General features: G+C 42.5%; 1 protein-coding gene across 1 annotated transcript in view; it reads left to right on the forward strand.

The window, feature by feature from the left end:
- The window catches only part of bbs9 (Bardet-Biedl syndrome 9), a 165,215-nt gene that overhangs the window by 55,300 nt on the left and 93,476 nt on the right, over positions 1–16,439 (forward strand). The window contains exons 15-18 of the mRNA XM_073485538.1: positions 5,477–5,617; positions 6,115–6,210; positions 7,129–7,301; positions 7,535–7,687. Of these exons, the coding sequence (XP_073341639.1) occupies positions 5,477–5,617; positions 6,115–6,210; positions 7,129–7,301; positions 7,535–7,687 (563 nt within the window). The remainder of the gene's footprint in view (positions 1–5,476; positions 5,618–6,114; positions 6,211–7,128; positions 7,302–7,534; positions 7,688–16,439) is intronic.

Consider the following 16,439-nt stretch of genomic DNA (forward strand, 5'->3'; position numbering starts at 1 on the left):
CTCGGCTTGTCTCCCCACAATCACCTCCGGTTTGCTGGAAATAAATCTTCAATTCACCGATTAATATGTGAAAATGTTCTGGCTTTATATGCTGATTTCTCCCGCTACTGATGTCAAACTCGTACTCACTCCTCTCCTCTCCTCGCCTGTGGTAACTTCTCATCCCTGGGGGCATAGTCCTGATCAGAGCTGCTGTAAATCACCTCCATACTGTATCCCCTGACCCCCGTCAGTCTTGGAGGCTGTGTTCAGCCTCAGTCGGGAGTCCAGCCGTGTTTACTGGTCAGCTTCTGAGCTCTGTTCCCTGCAGTGAATCCCCGGTGATCCAATATCACGGTCCAAACCAAATCCAGTCAACTAATAAGGCAACAAGCTCCATGGCAACAGCAGCTTATTTATTTTGTTTACACCTTTAGAAACCGTCACATCCCAGACTGCAGATTACAGAAGACTGACGCTCAGGACAAGCAGTGAATAAAAGGCAGAATTTGTCAGACAAACACAGTCACCTCAGTTTACTGTAACTGAGATGTGGTGTTTAGTCAGTTACTCATTCTCTGGCTTCAGTCTCACTGAAACATCTCCTCAAACACCGACAGTCTGCTTTTTGTCTTTTTCCACCGTTTCCTGTCTTCCTTCATGTCATCAAACCGACTAAAACTGTGACGTTTGACGTAGGCGAGTGATGCAACGTTTATTTATTGCCATGGCAACGCCCACAAATTTGCGATCCGACATTTAAACTCGGCTCCCGTTGAGGTGACGTGACTCAGGATATGACTTTAGCAGATACAGAATACAATTGAGTAAGTTGGAAATTGTAAGTGTCTCCATGAATCTCACTGCTGTTCACACTGATGAGAAAACATAAAATGAGTCATGTTAGAGGAGTGAAACTACAACAGCAGCAGTGTTTTACTGTCGTATAAGCCTTTCATGAACTCGTGCATGTATTGGTCTAACTGGCTTTCCTGGATCGCATGTTGTTTTCTTTCTGGAACCTGTCGCAGCATTTCCACTCAAGTGAAGCCGCTTGCAGTACGAACACTCACTTAATCACAAACTTGTCGGACGACTCGCCTCGAATGTCAGAATTCAACACAAGTCCACATTTAGGCACCGCTGCTTTGAGTTGTGTTCAGTTATTCTTCAACGTGTCTCTACGTTATAGATGTACATTTTCTTTCCTGCCTTATTTTTTGAGATCTCGTCTAATTAACCGGAAATTCAGACTATTTCAAAGTGTTTTTATTCACCTTTTCCCTCAAGAAATAGAAACTTGAACCTGTCGATCTCAGTTTCAGTAGAAGTTTAGTTAAAAGTATTTACAGCCTTCAGCCTTTCCTTGATAAAACATTCAGTGATCCCCGAGGGTGAGTTTTAGCGACAATTAGTAATACAATACAGCAGAGAAAAAATAAAATGAGAATAAAGTTAAAACCGAAGAGGGATAATGATTTTAGGCAGATGTGGTTTGTGGGTTCATATCAGGTTTTGGGTCAGCGCAGCAGGGATTTTACGTTTATTAATACAGCATGAACAGGTTGACTTATGAGAAGAAGTTTTGATAATTTAACACAGTTGTGTGTTGTTTTTACAAAATATATGTCACATTTGTTGCTGTATTATATGTATTATATATTAAACATAATACAGCTGTCTGGAGGTCCTTAAGACTCTCACAGATGTGCTGAATATGACGCTATTTAAATGTTTGTCTTGTGAAATGTAGTAACAGACACACACACACACACACACACACACAGCGAAACACACTGGCTGTGCAGGTAAATCTCTGTGTGGAGGGTGTAACCTGGTGACGACAGTCTGGGAATGTACAGAGGTGGAGTAGAACAAGACGAAGTTTACAACCACACGCACACACACACACACACACACACACAGACACACAGACACACTGTGGTGACTAGTAAATGGCGATGCTGAACTTCAGAAAAAATGTTTCCCCTGGCCTTTTTTTTTTAGCCTCACATGACCTCCACTCCCTTCCTCTTCCTCCATCTTACTCTTCCTTTTTTCTATCCTTTCTTCCTCTCTTCCATCTCTTCCCTTCTTTCTGTTGTCTTCTGTTTTATGCTGTGTTTATTTCCTTCCTCCCTCTTCTCTCTCGCCCTTTCTCTCTTTTTCCCGATCTATCATTAACACCAGAGGAGAAGAGTCTCATGTTTTAACGTACATAATCAACCATGTGGCCTCAAAAATAGATTTTTGAAAATCAAAGCAGGGGTCTGGAGTCCCTCCCCAAGAACGATTAGAGTTCAGGAGACTTTGTTTCCTGTATACTGGTGACTTTGAAAGATTTAAAGAAATAACAATCGCTGGGATAAAGTAATATTCATCAGTTTCCATCCATTCATTTTTGTCTCCGCCACTTGGAGAGTTTGAGCACCCCACTTGAGCACTTTCGATGGTGACTGATGTCGTTGCAAACCCCCGCAATTGATTTTACAAAATGCATGCCCCTTTCCTTTAATATTTTATGTGTGAAAACAGGAAGTTTTCTTTAATTTACGTCAGAAATGTGCTTTTCTCGTCTCCATTTCTTTTGCTCGTCGCTTTTAACTAAAAGGGGAAAGAGGTTTGAAAATGTGTCATAAATCCGGAGAAATACCGGAGAACTGTGACCCCAGGAGGAAAACCAGAAGAGCCTCCTGTGAAAATCAGCTGGGTTGACAGGGAAGACATTCATTTTTCAAACATCTAAAAAATGTTACGGTCTTCATGAACCATAATCTAGATACCTGAGTGAAATAAATGTCTTAATGTTACTTCAAAGGGACGGATGCAGATGGTGAAGTTCAGTTTCAGTGATGCTCGCTCTGCTGGTTTGAAGATTTGTATTATTGTATTGGTAAATGATAGAATTTAAATTTAGATGTCTAATGATTGATCAGAGTCCTCAGTTTCACCAGAGTTCATTTTGTTTCAGTCTGGCTGTTTATATCTATGGCAGGAGGGAAGTATCACTTACACAAGGAGAGCTTTTAAAGAACCATACCTGTGTCTGCCTAGTCATCCCACTAACTCCATATATATACAGTATGCTTTACCTTAGTGTTGACCGTTTTCCAAAGCATACCGCAGTGTTTTTCAATTTTTTTAATGTTGTTTTCCTTCCTTTGAGGGCGGCCAGTGGTTTCATTCATTTCAGTATGTTATGAAATTCAACTTGGAGAGACTTGAAACCTGCTTGAGTCGGGCAATCCATCACTGTGTACATCACCTGTCCGCTCTGATTACTGTCAAAGTTACTTTAAAACGCTGTGGTGCGGCTTGAAAAAAATGGCCAGCAGAAATGTAAAGTCTGTGATTTTATATAGTAAACAGACTAAAAAATGCAAATACCCTCAAAATAAGCTCTTTGCTACTTTAAAGAAAAACTAAAAAAACATGATAATTATTTTAGAAAACATCTGGAACTGATGTTTTTTGCACGTATAAACACCGAAGCAACATGTCTACGGATAGAAGTTGGACAATATGTAAGACTGATTCAATGGGACACAAATACGATAGAAGTGCCAATAAACGGTATATTTTACAGCTTTCGTAGCCGTTGATGTGTAGAGCAGCCATGTTGGATTTTGAGGTCTGGTATAATGAGGTGTGTCCGACTTTCTGAGTCAGAAATCCGACTTCGGGGGGCATTCCAGCTGAAAATGCAGACTGGGAACTTGGAAATTACGATGTAATTAATTAAGCTCGACGTTGAAAATGACAGAAACAGATCATACATTGCCTACATGGAGAATTATTAGCACATAGACAGGGGTTTGCCCTGCAACACAGGGAAGCGAGAATCTAAGAAATAAACACTGAATTTGCAGAAAAAAAGACTTAATACTAATGAAATCTGTCCATGCAGCAAGAAATCTTTACTTCAGAAGAAATCTTGAAATGATTAGGTTCAGTCTAGGTTTAATTCAGCTCTTCAATGGTTTGACATAAGTGGAGTTTTTGAATAAAATGACTTGAGATCAGACCTGCTTCAGTGAAGAATTATGTCAAATAAACTAAATATTAACAAAACAAATATTCAAAAAGTTAGTACCATTATCAGTTGAAGAATATACCATGAATTCAGAGATAGAAATTAGTAAAAAAAAACACTTTAAAAACAAGATAATCTTATACATTTCAAAGATTTTAAATCTTGGCGAGCGCAGAACTTTTGTCTCCATGTACGACACATCGACTCTGACAACATGTGTATCCAACCCTCTCTGTTGTGTTTGTTAGATGTGAATTACTGCTGATCTTTTCAGTCACCCAGTAACGAAGGGTCAGTGAGAATTAAACGGGAGAGGAGAAGAAAGTAGACCACAGCCCTTTGTAAAAACTCCATTCATTTTTTTTCTCCTCCCTCCTCAGTTCTCTACTGTTTTCCTTGGCTTCCCTTCTTCCCTTCTTCTCTCTCTGCCACAGTTCATGTATTCAAAGCAAATTGAATTATTCACATAATCACATAATAATTGCGTGCGTGGAATGAAAAGGTGCACAGTAGTTGCAGGTAATTATTACTATCTGTAATAACCTGGAACATTCCATAATTAAACCGTCCCTCCCTCCCACCACGGCTGTCGTTTCTCATATTATTCCTGTTTCAGTGCGTCTCTCTCACGCTGGTTTATTTCCACTCGTTTTTCTGCTCAACTCAGGTTTTTCTCCCTCTCCTGTCGTTACAGCTCTCCTCCTCACCCCCAGGTTCCCTCGCTCCATCTCTCCTTAACAACCGTTTTCCTCCATCACTCCTTTCCCTCGCTCTGTTATTCTAGCTAAGTGTAGATTTCTGCCAAGCTCAGCACTGCTTAAGCTCAGGACATAGTTATAGTTGGCCTTAACTCGCCTCCTCCCCTCTTTTTTCTTCCTCTCAAAAGTTCCCCCCAGCTTTTCACAAAACTTCCTTTTCGGCTCTTCAACAAACACCCCTCCGAAACCTGGGTGTTGATGTTGAGTCTCTCGGTCTCGTAGCCCTCAGATACTCATGTAATCTGAATATCTGCAGTGTTGACTGTGTTAACAAATGTTAACTGACTGCTGTTTGGAGAGAAAGCCCTAAAATCGATGTGCCGACCTCGTTTGATTCGCCGTAGGGGGAGTTTGGTGGAGAAGGGAGCTACTAAAAGGGGAAACGGGCTTGACTTTAAGATTGTTTTTCAGGAAAAGCGCTAACAGAAGGGAAATATTGGGGAGTAGTGTAAAATAATGGAGAATTAATCAATTATATTACTGTTTGTTGTTGTAGATCTAGCATTTGTCGTATCACTAGATGCTGCTCTGAAAGACAAAATGATATATGTTCTGCATTGCAACCTTGCAGCTCGTCTGTTGCAGGCGTTGGCAGCTCAGTGGTTCGGCTCCAAAATGGAAGGCACTAAATTGTGGAAAACAAAAAAGGAACTCAAAATTGTTATAAAAGTAGTTTTTCAATTTTGCTGTATTTATTTTTTCTCAGGAGTTCCCAGGGTTCTCCAGTCCAGGTTCAGTCTTCCTCTGGGGTTGGTGTGTGTACCTTCCTCTCCTGCCAAAACCACCAAGTTTAAGATCACTGTGGACACCAACCAGGCACCGGTCGACCTCAGCTCCATGTTCCCAGGTAAAACACACACACAGTGTGGGCAGCATGTTGATGGAGGCGAGCTCGCAGGTGATTGCAGTTTTTGTGTACATGGCAGAGTGCAGGATGAGACTAACACTGCAGAAGAAGAACATATATTTGTTATGAATCAGCGTGTGGTTGCGTATTTATACAAATGTGTTTATTCATGTTTATTTGTGGTTCTGTGTGCATGTGTGTGCGTGTGTTTCAGTCCTGGGAATCTCTGCTGTGTTTCTCAGTTATCTAACGATCAGCTACAATCAGCAGCACTGACGTCTAAACACACACTCCATGTTCATACAGAGGCTGTGCTCTTTGTGTAAAGAGGGATTTGTGTAAGCTCAGGCCTGCTCATATTGTGTGTCTTTGTGAACAGTGCGACTGTATCTTGTTCACCTTTTTTGTTGGCGTCTTGCATCGTGATAGGCTATCCTATCTGTCTCATCACACTGCTGTCTGTCTTTCTGTCTCTGTCTCTCTCTCTCTCTCTGCAGAGTTTTCAGGAAAGTCAGAAGATAAGGATGGGAACAGTTTGGCTTTCCAGTTCCTGTCAGGAGCCAAGGTTACCGTGCTGGCCTCCAAGACCTCCCGTGAGTCTGACTACAGTACTGCATGATGCACAGGATTTCTATAAGGCACCGGTTTACCTCTATGAAAACTGGTTTAGACATAAATGTGGGAATTGTCTAATTAATACAGCACGAGTTCAGGCCTTTAAATGTTTTACCAGATGCAATTTCCCAGTATCTATATTACTTGATGTTGTTTTTTTTGCTCTTGATGCCCCATGTGATACCTCTTCAAACCTTTTGCAATGCCTCAACAATAAAGAACTTGCCACATCTCATTTAAATCCACTATCCAACACTTTTTGTTGGTTCAGACAACATTTGATACCTCTTGATACCTTGTAATAACTGATACCTGACTGCTGCATTCCCCGGGATAGAGCTGCAATGATTATTCAATTAATTGATTAGTTGCCAATTATTAATTTAATCACCAACTACTTAGATTTTTAAAAGTGAATATTTTCTAATTTCTGTCCTCCTGGTCACCTTTCTATACCTCTTTTGGAGAGCTATTTTTTCTCTCATCACTTCTATAGACTTTTTATTTTGTCTTAAGATCTTTTGAAATATATTAATTAGACTTGTTGACTCCTTTGAGAACCACTTGATGCTTTTCATTATGAGTCTAAAACTGTTTAAGCTTGATACCTTAAACCTTTGATACTTTTTCCTTCTTTAAAGAACCTCTCTTTCATTTTATTTTTGTTCCAAAGATACCGTTTGCTAGTATTTCATTTTTATTACCTTTGTAAAGATCTTAGTAACTTTAGATTGATATTTAATACATGTTACAACCTTTTAATAATGATAATTTTTCTTCTTCTTGTGTCACATCAATACCACTTTTTTTTAGATATCTTCTTAAATTAAAATGTTCATTCATTGCCATAAAAAGGACTGTGTGTAAGGCTGTCTATCTATCTGTTTGTTTGTCAGAGCGTTACCGTATTCAGAGTGACAGTTTTGAAGACATGTGGTTGGTGGTGAAGGAGTTGGTCAGGAGATTCGACCGGCATTTCTCCAAGCTGGGAGTGAAAGACTTCAAGAAGAGCGTCAGTGGACCGCTCCCGCTGCAGGAGTACTTCCTGTCAGTAGACCACCACTTCCAGGTACGCACGCAGATGATCAAGTGATGTTAAAGCCACCAAATATCAGAGATCAGGACTAAAAGAAAATAATCTAATTCTTAATCTTCTAAATCTTAACAGTTAATACAATCAACGACTTCACATCTGCTGAAGTTTATAGTTGATGCCTCATTTGACCCAAACAAGCATCTCCAAGTAAATGATGAAGTCATTTTGTCTCCCTGTTGGTGTGGGTGTGTGTTTGTGTGTTTTAGCTGCGTGTCAGTGCTCAGCAGTACCAGGATCTGCTGTCAGAGCGGGCGGTCCAGTTCAGAGCCATCCAGCGCCGCCTGCTGACTCGATTCAAAGACAAAACCCCGGCACCCCTGCAGAACCTGGACACACTGCTGGACGCCACTTACAGCCAGGTCAGACAAACTCACTCACTGCTGGTTCTGCTGGGAGACTGGGGTGATGCTCACAAGGGTCCCCATTAGGAACCCTGAGGGGATGCTGGAGGACATTTTTGGGGCAACGAAACTCCAAGCAGAGACAACATTATTGAGACTGCTGCAGCTGAGACCTAAAGGTGGTTAGAAATGTGGAAAAAGTGTAATTTTCTTAAGTTGTCTGACTGTTGGAGGTAAAGTTTTTCCCTTAGAGAGTGAGTCTAACTCTCCAGCTCTCTTTTGCTGCCTTTCATTAACTCACACAAACACACACACACACACACACACACACACACACACACACACACACACACACACAAACACACACTTTACATATACACACATTCAGAGCGTTGACATGTTGGTGTAGATTTACAGTGTGAGAGCTGTATTTTGCTGATTTATAGACTTCCTCTCCTTATGTGATTAGCTGTGAGCTCACACCCAGTTTCTCTGTCTCACTCACACCCACACAGACACACACACACACACACACACACACACACTCAAAGTCCAAACAGACACAACTAGTCAAAGATACACTTGTACCCTCACGCGTATGTGTAGACACTCTCTCCCCTGTGTGTGTGTGTGTGTGTGTGTGTGTGTGTGTGTGTGTGTGTGTGTGTGTGTGTGTGTGTGTGTGTGTGTGTGTGTGTGTGTGTGTGTGTGTGTGCTGTAGTTGAGTTCAGTGTGAAGCTGATTGTAAAACAAACCAGCCGTTAAGCTTTTGTCTCACCCTTTGTTTAAGTTTGACGTATTGGAGGGTGGAATTGTGTTTAGTGTGTGTGTGTGTGTGTGTGTGTGTGTGTGTGTGTGTGTGTGTGTGTGTGTGTGTGTGTGTAACAAAGTGATGGTTCCTTGCCCCTCATGTTTACTCTAGAGGCCGACTTGGCGGTCACCCGCTCCACCGTCCATTAGCTTCTCGTTAGCGTAGCGAGGCTGGGTGACATCATTTCTTCATTAGCTGTTAAATCTGTCAGTACGTCACTGCTCGGCCCTCTGTGATCAGACCCACTCTCTCCGTTCGACCGGCACGGTGCTCTAACAATACAATAATTTAATGCACATTCACGTTTAGAGTTCAGAGGCATTGTTGGAGCCTAATGAGAGGAAATTAATGAGCTTGTTGAAGTTCTTAATGCCGCTCTAACTCAAATAAACAGTGCTCACCTCGGGTTGGCTCGGTCGTCGCCAGTTCTTAACTTGTCTGCCTTAAATGTTAATATGCTCACTCTGTTTAATGTCTGCTGCCTAAACAGTTTAATCAGCAGCACTTATTACAAACACACTTAATCAGCAGTGTTTTTTTAGGCATGTAAGGCAGAGTAAAAAAAGTCAGCAATCAACAGGTAATTTAAATACTTTGTGATGAAACTGTTGTGGCAGCTACATGTATCGAGCAGAGAGAAACCACTGGGCACTTTTATGCGACTCTATTATTAAATGGGACCAATTTTCCATCCACTGACCACCTGTCTCACCTGACCTCTAAAGAGGCAAAGAGACACAATAGTGAGCTATAAAAATGTCATGCATATGACTCCTGTACTGCTCCTGCTCAGCTGTTTACATCCCTTAAAATAGCATGTATGTATCCCCATGTGACCACAGCTTGACTTTGGCACCACTTGGATCAGTGATCAGGGGGAACAATTCCCCGACGTGCTGATAAACGTATCACGGTGTACCTTCAACCGATCACACCACACCTCTCGTCCATCATACCTGAAGTAGTTTGATTTGGTTTCTGTCTGTGTTAACCACATTTTGAGTTTTGAAGCCTTTAGTCTAGCTTTATATGGTTGTGGCCATCTCGTTTTTTTGGACCCAGTAGTGACCATATTAGGATGGTAGAGGGTATAGGCTGTGGTAGCAACTCGTTGATCACAAGGTAACCACGCCCCAAAACTTACCCTGCGAGAAGGAATTCAGGTTTAAGGCACTTCTGCATTAGCTTCACTTTTCAGATCCAGAAGCTCTTTTCACGAGTACTCCCTGAGTCGTGACCTGTGCCTTTTAAGTCACTATAATATCATTAGTGCATATGTGTATCTCTTTAAAACTTTGTAACCTCTTCAAATGTTGTGTTTTTGGCTCCTGGTGTACAGTCTTAAATTACCTGTCAAAATGCCTCTTTCTTCTGCTACTCTATCTCTTTCTTTCCGTCTGATATCTGGCTCTGATATCACGACTCTTCAAGCTAATGCTCCCTGCTGTCACTCCTGTCCATCACCCGTTCTCTCTCTCTCTCTCTCTCTCTCTCTCCGTCTTCCCCTCTTCCCGCCATCCAGTAGCTCGTATGCGGGAAGTTTCTGACACACTATACACTCTGTAATGTATACACACCCGCCATAATGGAGGCTATCGACGGCTGGTCGGAAGAGTGATGAATGCGTCAAATTAATAATTCATGTCAGTATTAGGAGTCATGCTGCTGAGGCCAGGGCCAGCTCAGCAGTTTGTCTTCTGTAGCAGGACAGATTTCACGAGGATACATCACAATCCCATTTTAAAGGAGGTTGACGGAGCAGCTGCTAGAGCCGAAAAATCAAATGTGCTTTTATTCGTCTTTCTTTTGGTGTATGTCCTTATTTCATTTGTTAGATTTCTTACAAATGTCTTCTAGTTCAATCATTTCTGCGCTCTGTTTTCATTTCTTACTTGCTTTCTCTCGACGAGAAGATATAAACAAACCATTTAACAGTGAATCAATTACACACAAGCGCACCTTTTAGCTTCCCATTTTTTAAGACCTTGCTCAGAGGCACTTCAGTGGTCTTGATGTAGGAAGGTAGGACATTGTTCCTTCACGTCTACCACCTTAATTTGTTTAATGGATGAGTTCCTGGTCAAAAACCGTCACCAGGTGAAACCTCAGAGGGGCTATTCAGAAATGTTGTGGGTGCCGCGGCTCCATGCAAGCAATCACACTGCTGTCAGAAAGGCAAAGGAATGTGTGGCCAATCAGGAATGCCGGTGAACCAGGCACCTCTTTCATTTCGACTCAGAGGAATGTCTGCTGGGTAAATTTTCTGCATCAATCTTGGCTGATGGGGGGGATTTCCCCCTCGTTAGCGGTGTGTGTCTCCACATGCAGCGGCCGGCCATCGCCGACGAGCCGTCAGAGATAAGAGGAACGAGCTCCCTGTGAGAATACTCTGTGGTCGGCTGTGCATTTATGCAGCGGAGGATAATATTTCCATTGTTCATGCTGCCTTTATGGGCCTATATTTTATTCATGAATTCCTGAGAGCCGGCGAGCCACGTCTGACTTCATGTGTGTATACGTGTAAGCGCAGGAAACTTTTTCATCTGCCGACCACAGTGGCCTGATTCCAAAATACACCCGATGCTTGAACCGTTTGACCAGCCGGCTATGATTGATGAGTTTCAGAATAGAGTAGGACCCATGAATGATTGTTTGTTACGTGTCACAGTGGCTGCTGGAGAAGACAAACCAGCTATGGACAAAATTCACCAGTTTGTTTTGTCATTGGTGGTAATTTCCAGCTCTGCTGTGTGAGTATTTCTGTCTTCTGTCCTGGTCGAAGGTGTGTTTCTCCTCCGACTCCCTCCCCCGTCACTCCTTAAAAAGCCATCAGTCATCGCAGCCCCTGTGTTTTACTCTCTCCCCTCTAACTGGTGTTTGATTAATCTCTGGCAGCCAGAGGTTAGCCTGGCGCTAGTGCTCCGTGGCTAACTAACTTGCTAACCTCTCAAACCCAAGGGGGAATCCCAGGACTGTCACTCAACGAAATAAAAACTAAAAGCTCTAAAAGGAGTTTGTGGAAATGGATGAAGAGAGGCCAAAGGGGGCAGAGCAAATCGAGGGAGGCTTTTCAGTTTCCATAAATATTTTCCCCGCCGCTGTTTCCTCTGGAGGTGAAACGTCCGTCGTTTGTTAGTGTTAGCATTAGCGCTGGGCTAGCGAGAGCTGACGTCTGGGGGGTGGCGGAGGGGGGCTTTTTCGGGGAGCCGGGCCGGTCCGAGCCAGGCTGAGCCTCCCTGTAATTATGAGTTCAAACGCTGGAAGAGGGCGGCTCGCTGACTGACGGGGTGACTGACAGGCCGTCCAGGGGCCTCGCCGGGCCCCTAATGGAGGCTTCTGGTAGACAGCAGGTTGATTTATCTGGCCCCAAATGGAGCTCTAAACATGGCTAAACACAGATCCCACTGTGGAGCGCAGGACCACCGCCATTAACAGCCGGGCCTCTCACTCCCTGCATGCATGTGTGTGTTTCTAAGAGTGCATGAGGAGGAAATGTGCATTTCAAGTATGTATGTATATGTATGTGTACTCATGTTTCATTTGGCCATTTGCATGTTTTCTCGTTCATGACTGTGTGTGCATTAATGTGTATAATCATATTTCAGTGGACACTCAGGTGTCGTGTTAGCAGCCCTGAAGTGCAGGCATGAGCTTCTGCATATCTTTAGATGCGTGCGTGTATCCATACGTCCTGCTTGTGTCTGTGCATGTAGTCTTGTCTCAGTTGACTCTCAGTGTGTTTGCGCATTAACGAGCGTGTGCTCATGAAGAGGGTGTGTGTGGTGTGAATGGCAGGCTCTTAGGTGCCCTGTGTGTTTGTGTATCAGATTAAAGGACCGACAGAAGCAGAGAAACTTCCTCTCTCTCTCTCTCTCTCATCCCCCAGGAGATGTTTCACCCCAGGAACACACACATTTACACCCGTCAGTACTCTTTCTCTCTCTCACACACTCACACACACACACACACACACACACACACACACACACACACACACTGAGACCCCTCTCGAGGCTCAATGGAGCACAGAGGGTTGACGGTGGTCTGGTTTGTTTTCCCTCAGACAGTCTGTTTATGTGACTGTCTGTCTTATCAATGAATGGCTGTCTTTCATTCAGCTGACTGACACTCAATGTTCTGTGTATGTGTGTGACTGTGAGTGTGTGTGTGTGTGAGACTGTGAGTGTGTGTGACTGTGTGTGTGACTGTGTGTGTGACTGTGTGTGTGACTGTGTGTGTGGGTGTGTGTGTGTGTCTGACGGGGGTGGGCTGTCCCAGGTGAGGGATGTTGTCTTTTTATCCCCTGATGAGGAGCCACAGCAAAGCCATTTGTACATGTGTTCACACACACACACACACACACACACACACACACACACACACATGTAGACAGACCCACAGAGCCTGAGGCCGTTGCCAGGTGTTTGCGGCAGGTATTGTGGTGAGGACAGTCTCGAGTAGTGCCTCTGGTTTCTCTAAAGGAACAGTTCACCCAAAAATTGAAAATTCAGTCATTATCGATTCACCCTCACGCTGATGGAAGGTGGCGTTTTGTAGTTCACGAAACATTTCTGGAGCGTCATAGCAAAACAACGTTCTCAGTCCTCACCTGTTCTCCTGAACAGGTGAGGACTTGACAACCAAAAAAACATAAAATGGCTCCATACAGCTCGTCCAGAGTAATCCGAGTCTACGGAAGCCCTGAGATCCGAAATTAATTCAAACATAAGTTATCTCTATCCTCGATGGGAGATCGAGCTTGTGCATCCACTTCAGACGGGGTGCGTGCTAACATTTTTAGCTCAGCAGCTACAGTGAAGATTTCGGCTCAACAATGTATTGTTTTGTTTTGGTTTTTTTCATGTATTTGTCTTAAAATTTCCTGTTGTATATTTTTATTTTAATCTCTTTGTCTGCTTTACAATTTGGAATAGTCTCCGTTCAATTCCAGGTAGCAAATGTTTCAGATTCAGCTTTCGTAAAACTTTGTTACATCAGTAGTATCAGATAACTGTTCTGTGATAGAGCTTTGGTTCTGAGCCCAAACCAAATCCGCCCCGCCCCGACCACCAGACAGATTCTGGCTGAGTCTGGCTCTAATTTCTCTCAATTCCCCCAAGCTTGATCAGGTCATGTTTCCTTTTATTTATCTTCCCCAGATTTTAATCAGGTTCGGGCTCATTAAATGTTGCGGCGTGTTGTTGCAGGCGGGATAACACAGAATCCACATCGGTTCCAGTTGGGTCAAGCCAGCTTTTTTTTTTTGGACCCGACATAAGCTGTGGTCAGAAAGTTGTGTAAAAACAATCAGACAGGGAGGAAGAGAGGAGCGAGGATGAAGCATCTGCACTGTTCTTTATCAGACAGACATAGATGACCTGCCAGAGGATTTCCTCATAGATGTGGTGGAGCTGGAGGAGACTTTATTATTAACATGTGGATGTGGTCAAGGGTGGGAGGGGGTAAGAGACTGTCGAGGAAGAGATCAGAGGGTGAAACACACAGAAAGATGGATGAAAAAGAAAAGAAAAGAAAAGCAGAAAAGAAAACAAAGGATCAGAATTTTAGATATGCCAAATATCAAGACATGCAGAAAGGCAGAACGATGAGACAAAATCAGGGAGCTAAAGAAGCAGGAGGAGATATAATAAGAAAGTAAGACAATAAATGCAGATAAAGCAACTGAGACAGAGTCACATGAAAGTAAAGATCTGAATGAGGCAGATGGAGGGAGAAAGAGAGAGTCGTAAATGATCTCCTCCTCCCTCCTTTCCTTTCCTTCCTGTCCTCTGATCCCCACAGCTGAAAGAATCAAAGAACAAATCTGACTTTTATTGTCTGTTTTATTTCCTATTGATCTGCTTTCATCTGTCTGCTGTCTGTCCTGCAAATGACAGACTGAGCCGATCTCTCCATCATCCCACAGAGGGCAGACAAAAGAGAAGGGGAAGGAAACGAGACGGAGGAATGTGAAAGTTTGAGGGAAAGGAAAGAGAGAATGTGTACATGAAATGTGAATTAATTATTTAAAGTGAGTGAAAGAAAATCAATGACATGAAGAAGCTGTGTAAGGAATAAAAATGTAAACAAAGCGCTACACATGAAACAGGAACGATGCAGGTTAACACAGGAGGAAGCAATCAGATGACACAGCAGGAGGAACTGATGTAAAACAGGATAACGTTACATTAAGAAGAGGAACATTAGGAATAATTGAGTAACATGAGGAAATGTGGAGTGGACTGTTAGAGAGCAAAAGATCTGAAGGAATAGAAAAGCAGGAAAGAAAAACATTAGAACAAGGCTACAGTAAGAACTTTTTTTAAAAAGTAAGTCAACATAATTTTACTCCCTTCAGGTAAATTAAAAAATTCCTTCAGTTTTCTGGACAGACAGTCACCAGTGTTGTCCTGCTGTGCTCCAGTTTTCAGTTTTCCTGCCAAAATATTCAAACTGAGTTTTGACCAGCGACTATATGAAAAAAAAGTTTCCCACCATGCTTACCGCATCATTTCTCATTGTGTCCTGTTGCTGGGCACCAAGCAGAGATTTAATAAATCATCCATGTTGGAAAGCTGTCATGCTGGGAGGAGATTAGAGAAGCTGAGATTATAGACTGGAGGGTTTTTTTTTCATGCAGCTTTAATTAAACAGTCTGATAGTTCTGTGCCAACAGTCCTGGCCTGATTTTACACCGCTTTGATAGTGGACACTGACCTGAGAAATCTGTGGCTGAACCACCCTGGTGAAGATCACTGGTAAGACCTGGACCCCAGCTCATTCTGCCTGGTGTCAAAGGTCAATTTCGATCTTGTGCTGCGGTTTTTAAAACTCCCCGCCTCGTTTCTCTGGCACACAAGTTTCTACTGTAACATACAAAACCGCAGCAGGGTGCTGTTTGCATTCTGCTTTGGTCGTGGGAAACTTTTGTTTGGCCAAAGAGTAAATGAAATCAACTTAACAGCACACAAGACAATGTGTGGAGTTTCATGCTGTCGGTCGTGTCGACCGCAGACTGTAAACTGGTATGCTTTCAATGACGTTATGAGTCAAAAGACCGCAGTGCAGCGGTGATTAAAGACGTCCATTTGTGTGCTCTGGTCTCCACTAGAGGTAGTGACTGGAGTGAAAAATAGGGGGAAGTGATGCAGTAATGCATAAAGAAGCTTTTGAGTTAGAAACCAAAGAAAATTAATGACCGTAATGTAAAATTAATGTAATTCAGGAAACCTTTTAATTTGAATGGCAATGAAATGCAGTCTCATGCATCTCTTTCTCCTCCATTTATTGTCACGGCAATACTGTCTGTGATAAAGGCTTTAAATGCCCCAGATACTTGTAAATAATCAGAAAGAGTGAACATCTAAATGATAAGTGTTAGACAGATGTTGTGAGGATTAGACGAAGAAAAAAATAAGTTGAGTTACAATAAAATATAAGAAGAATTTTAAAAAACAGAAAACTAAAATTTAAAACAGGAATAAAAGCAATTGAGTTAAAGATTTACAGCTTACATGCCGGTTGCTGCTATGCTTCGATGTCATGTCATTAAGAAACAGTGGTCTATGTCATTTTGGGAGTCACTGGCAATCAACCTATTCAGTTGATTTGATATAAGGATATGTTGCAGATATACAACTACCTAGTAGACCGTTGTTATATATTTTGTTGAGTCGTGTACTTACTATGTTTCCTAAAATAATCCCAGTAAAATCTGTGATTTTGTTCAAGGTAATGATGCGTTTCAATCGGTCACCTGTCATCGTAACGTCCGGGAGAGACTCACAGATTGAAGAAGGAAGTTGGCATCAACTTAATGTGAATAAAACTTGAAATGTTACTTCGTCCGTGAACGTTTCTGCCTGAGTCCCGCCAGGTAGATTTTCCTAAAAGATGGTGGTTTCTCAATGTTTAAGACAACAACTCCCATGATCCCACGCTTCTTACATCTTTTGTTGA

The sequence above is a fragment of the Pagrus major genome, chromosome 17 (assembly GCF_040436345.1).
Source record: "Pagrus major chromosome 17, Pma_NU_1.0".
In the NCBI taxonomy this organism is placed as follows: domain Eukaryota; kingdom Metazoa; phylum Chordata; class Actinopteri; order Spariformes; family Sparidae; genus Pagrus; species Pagrus major.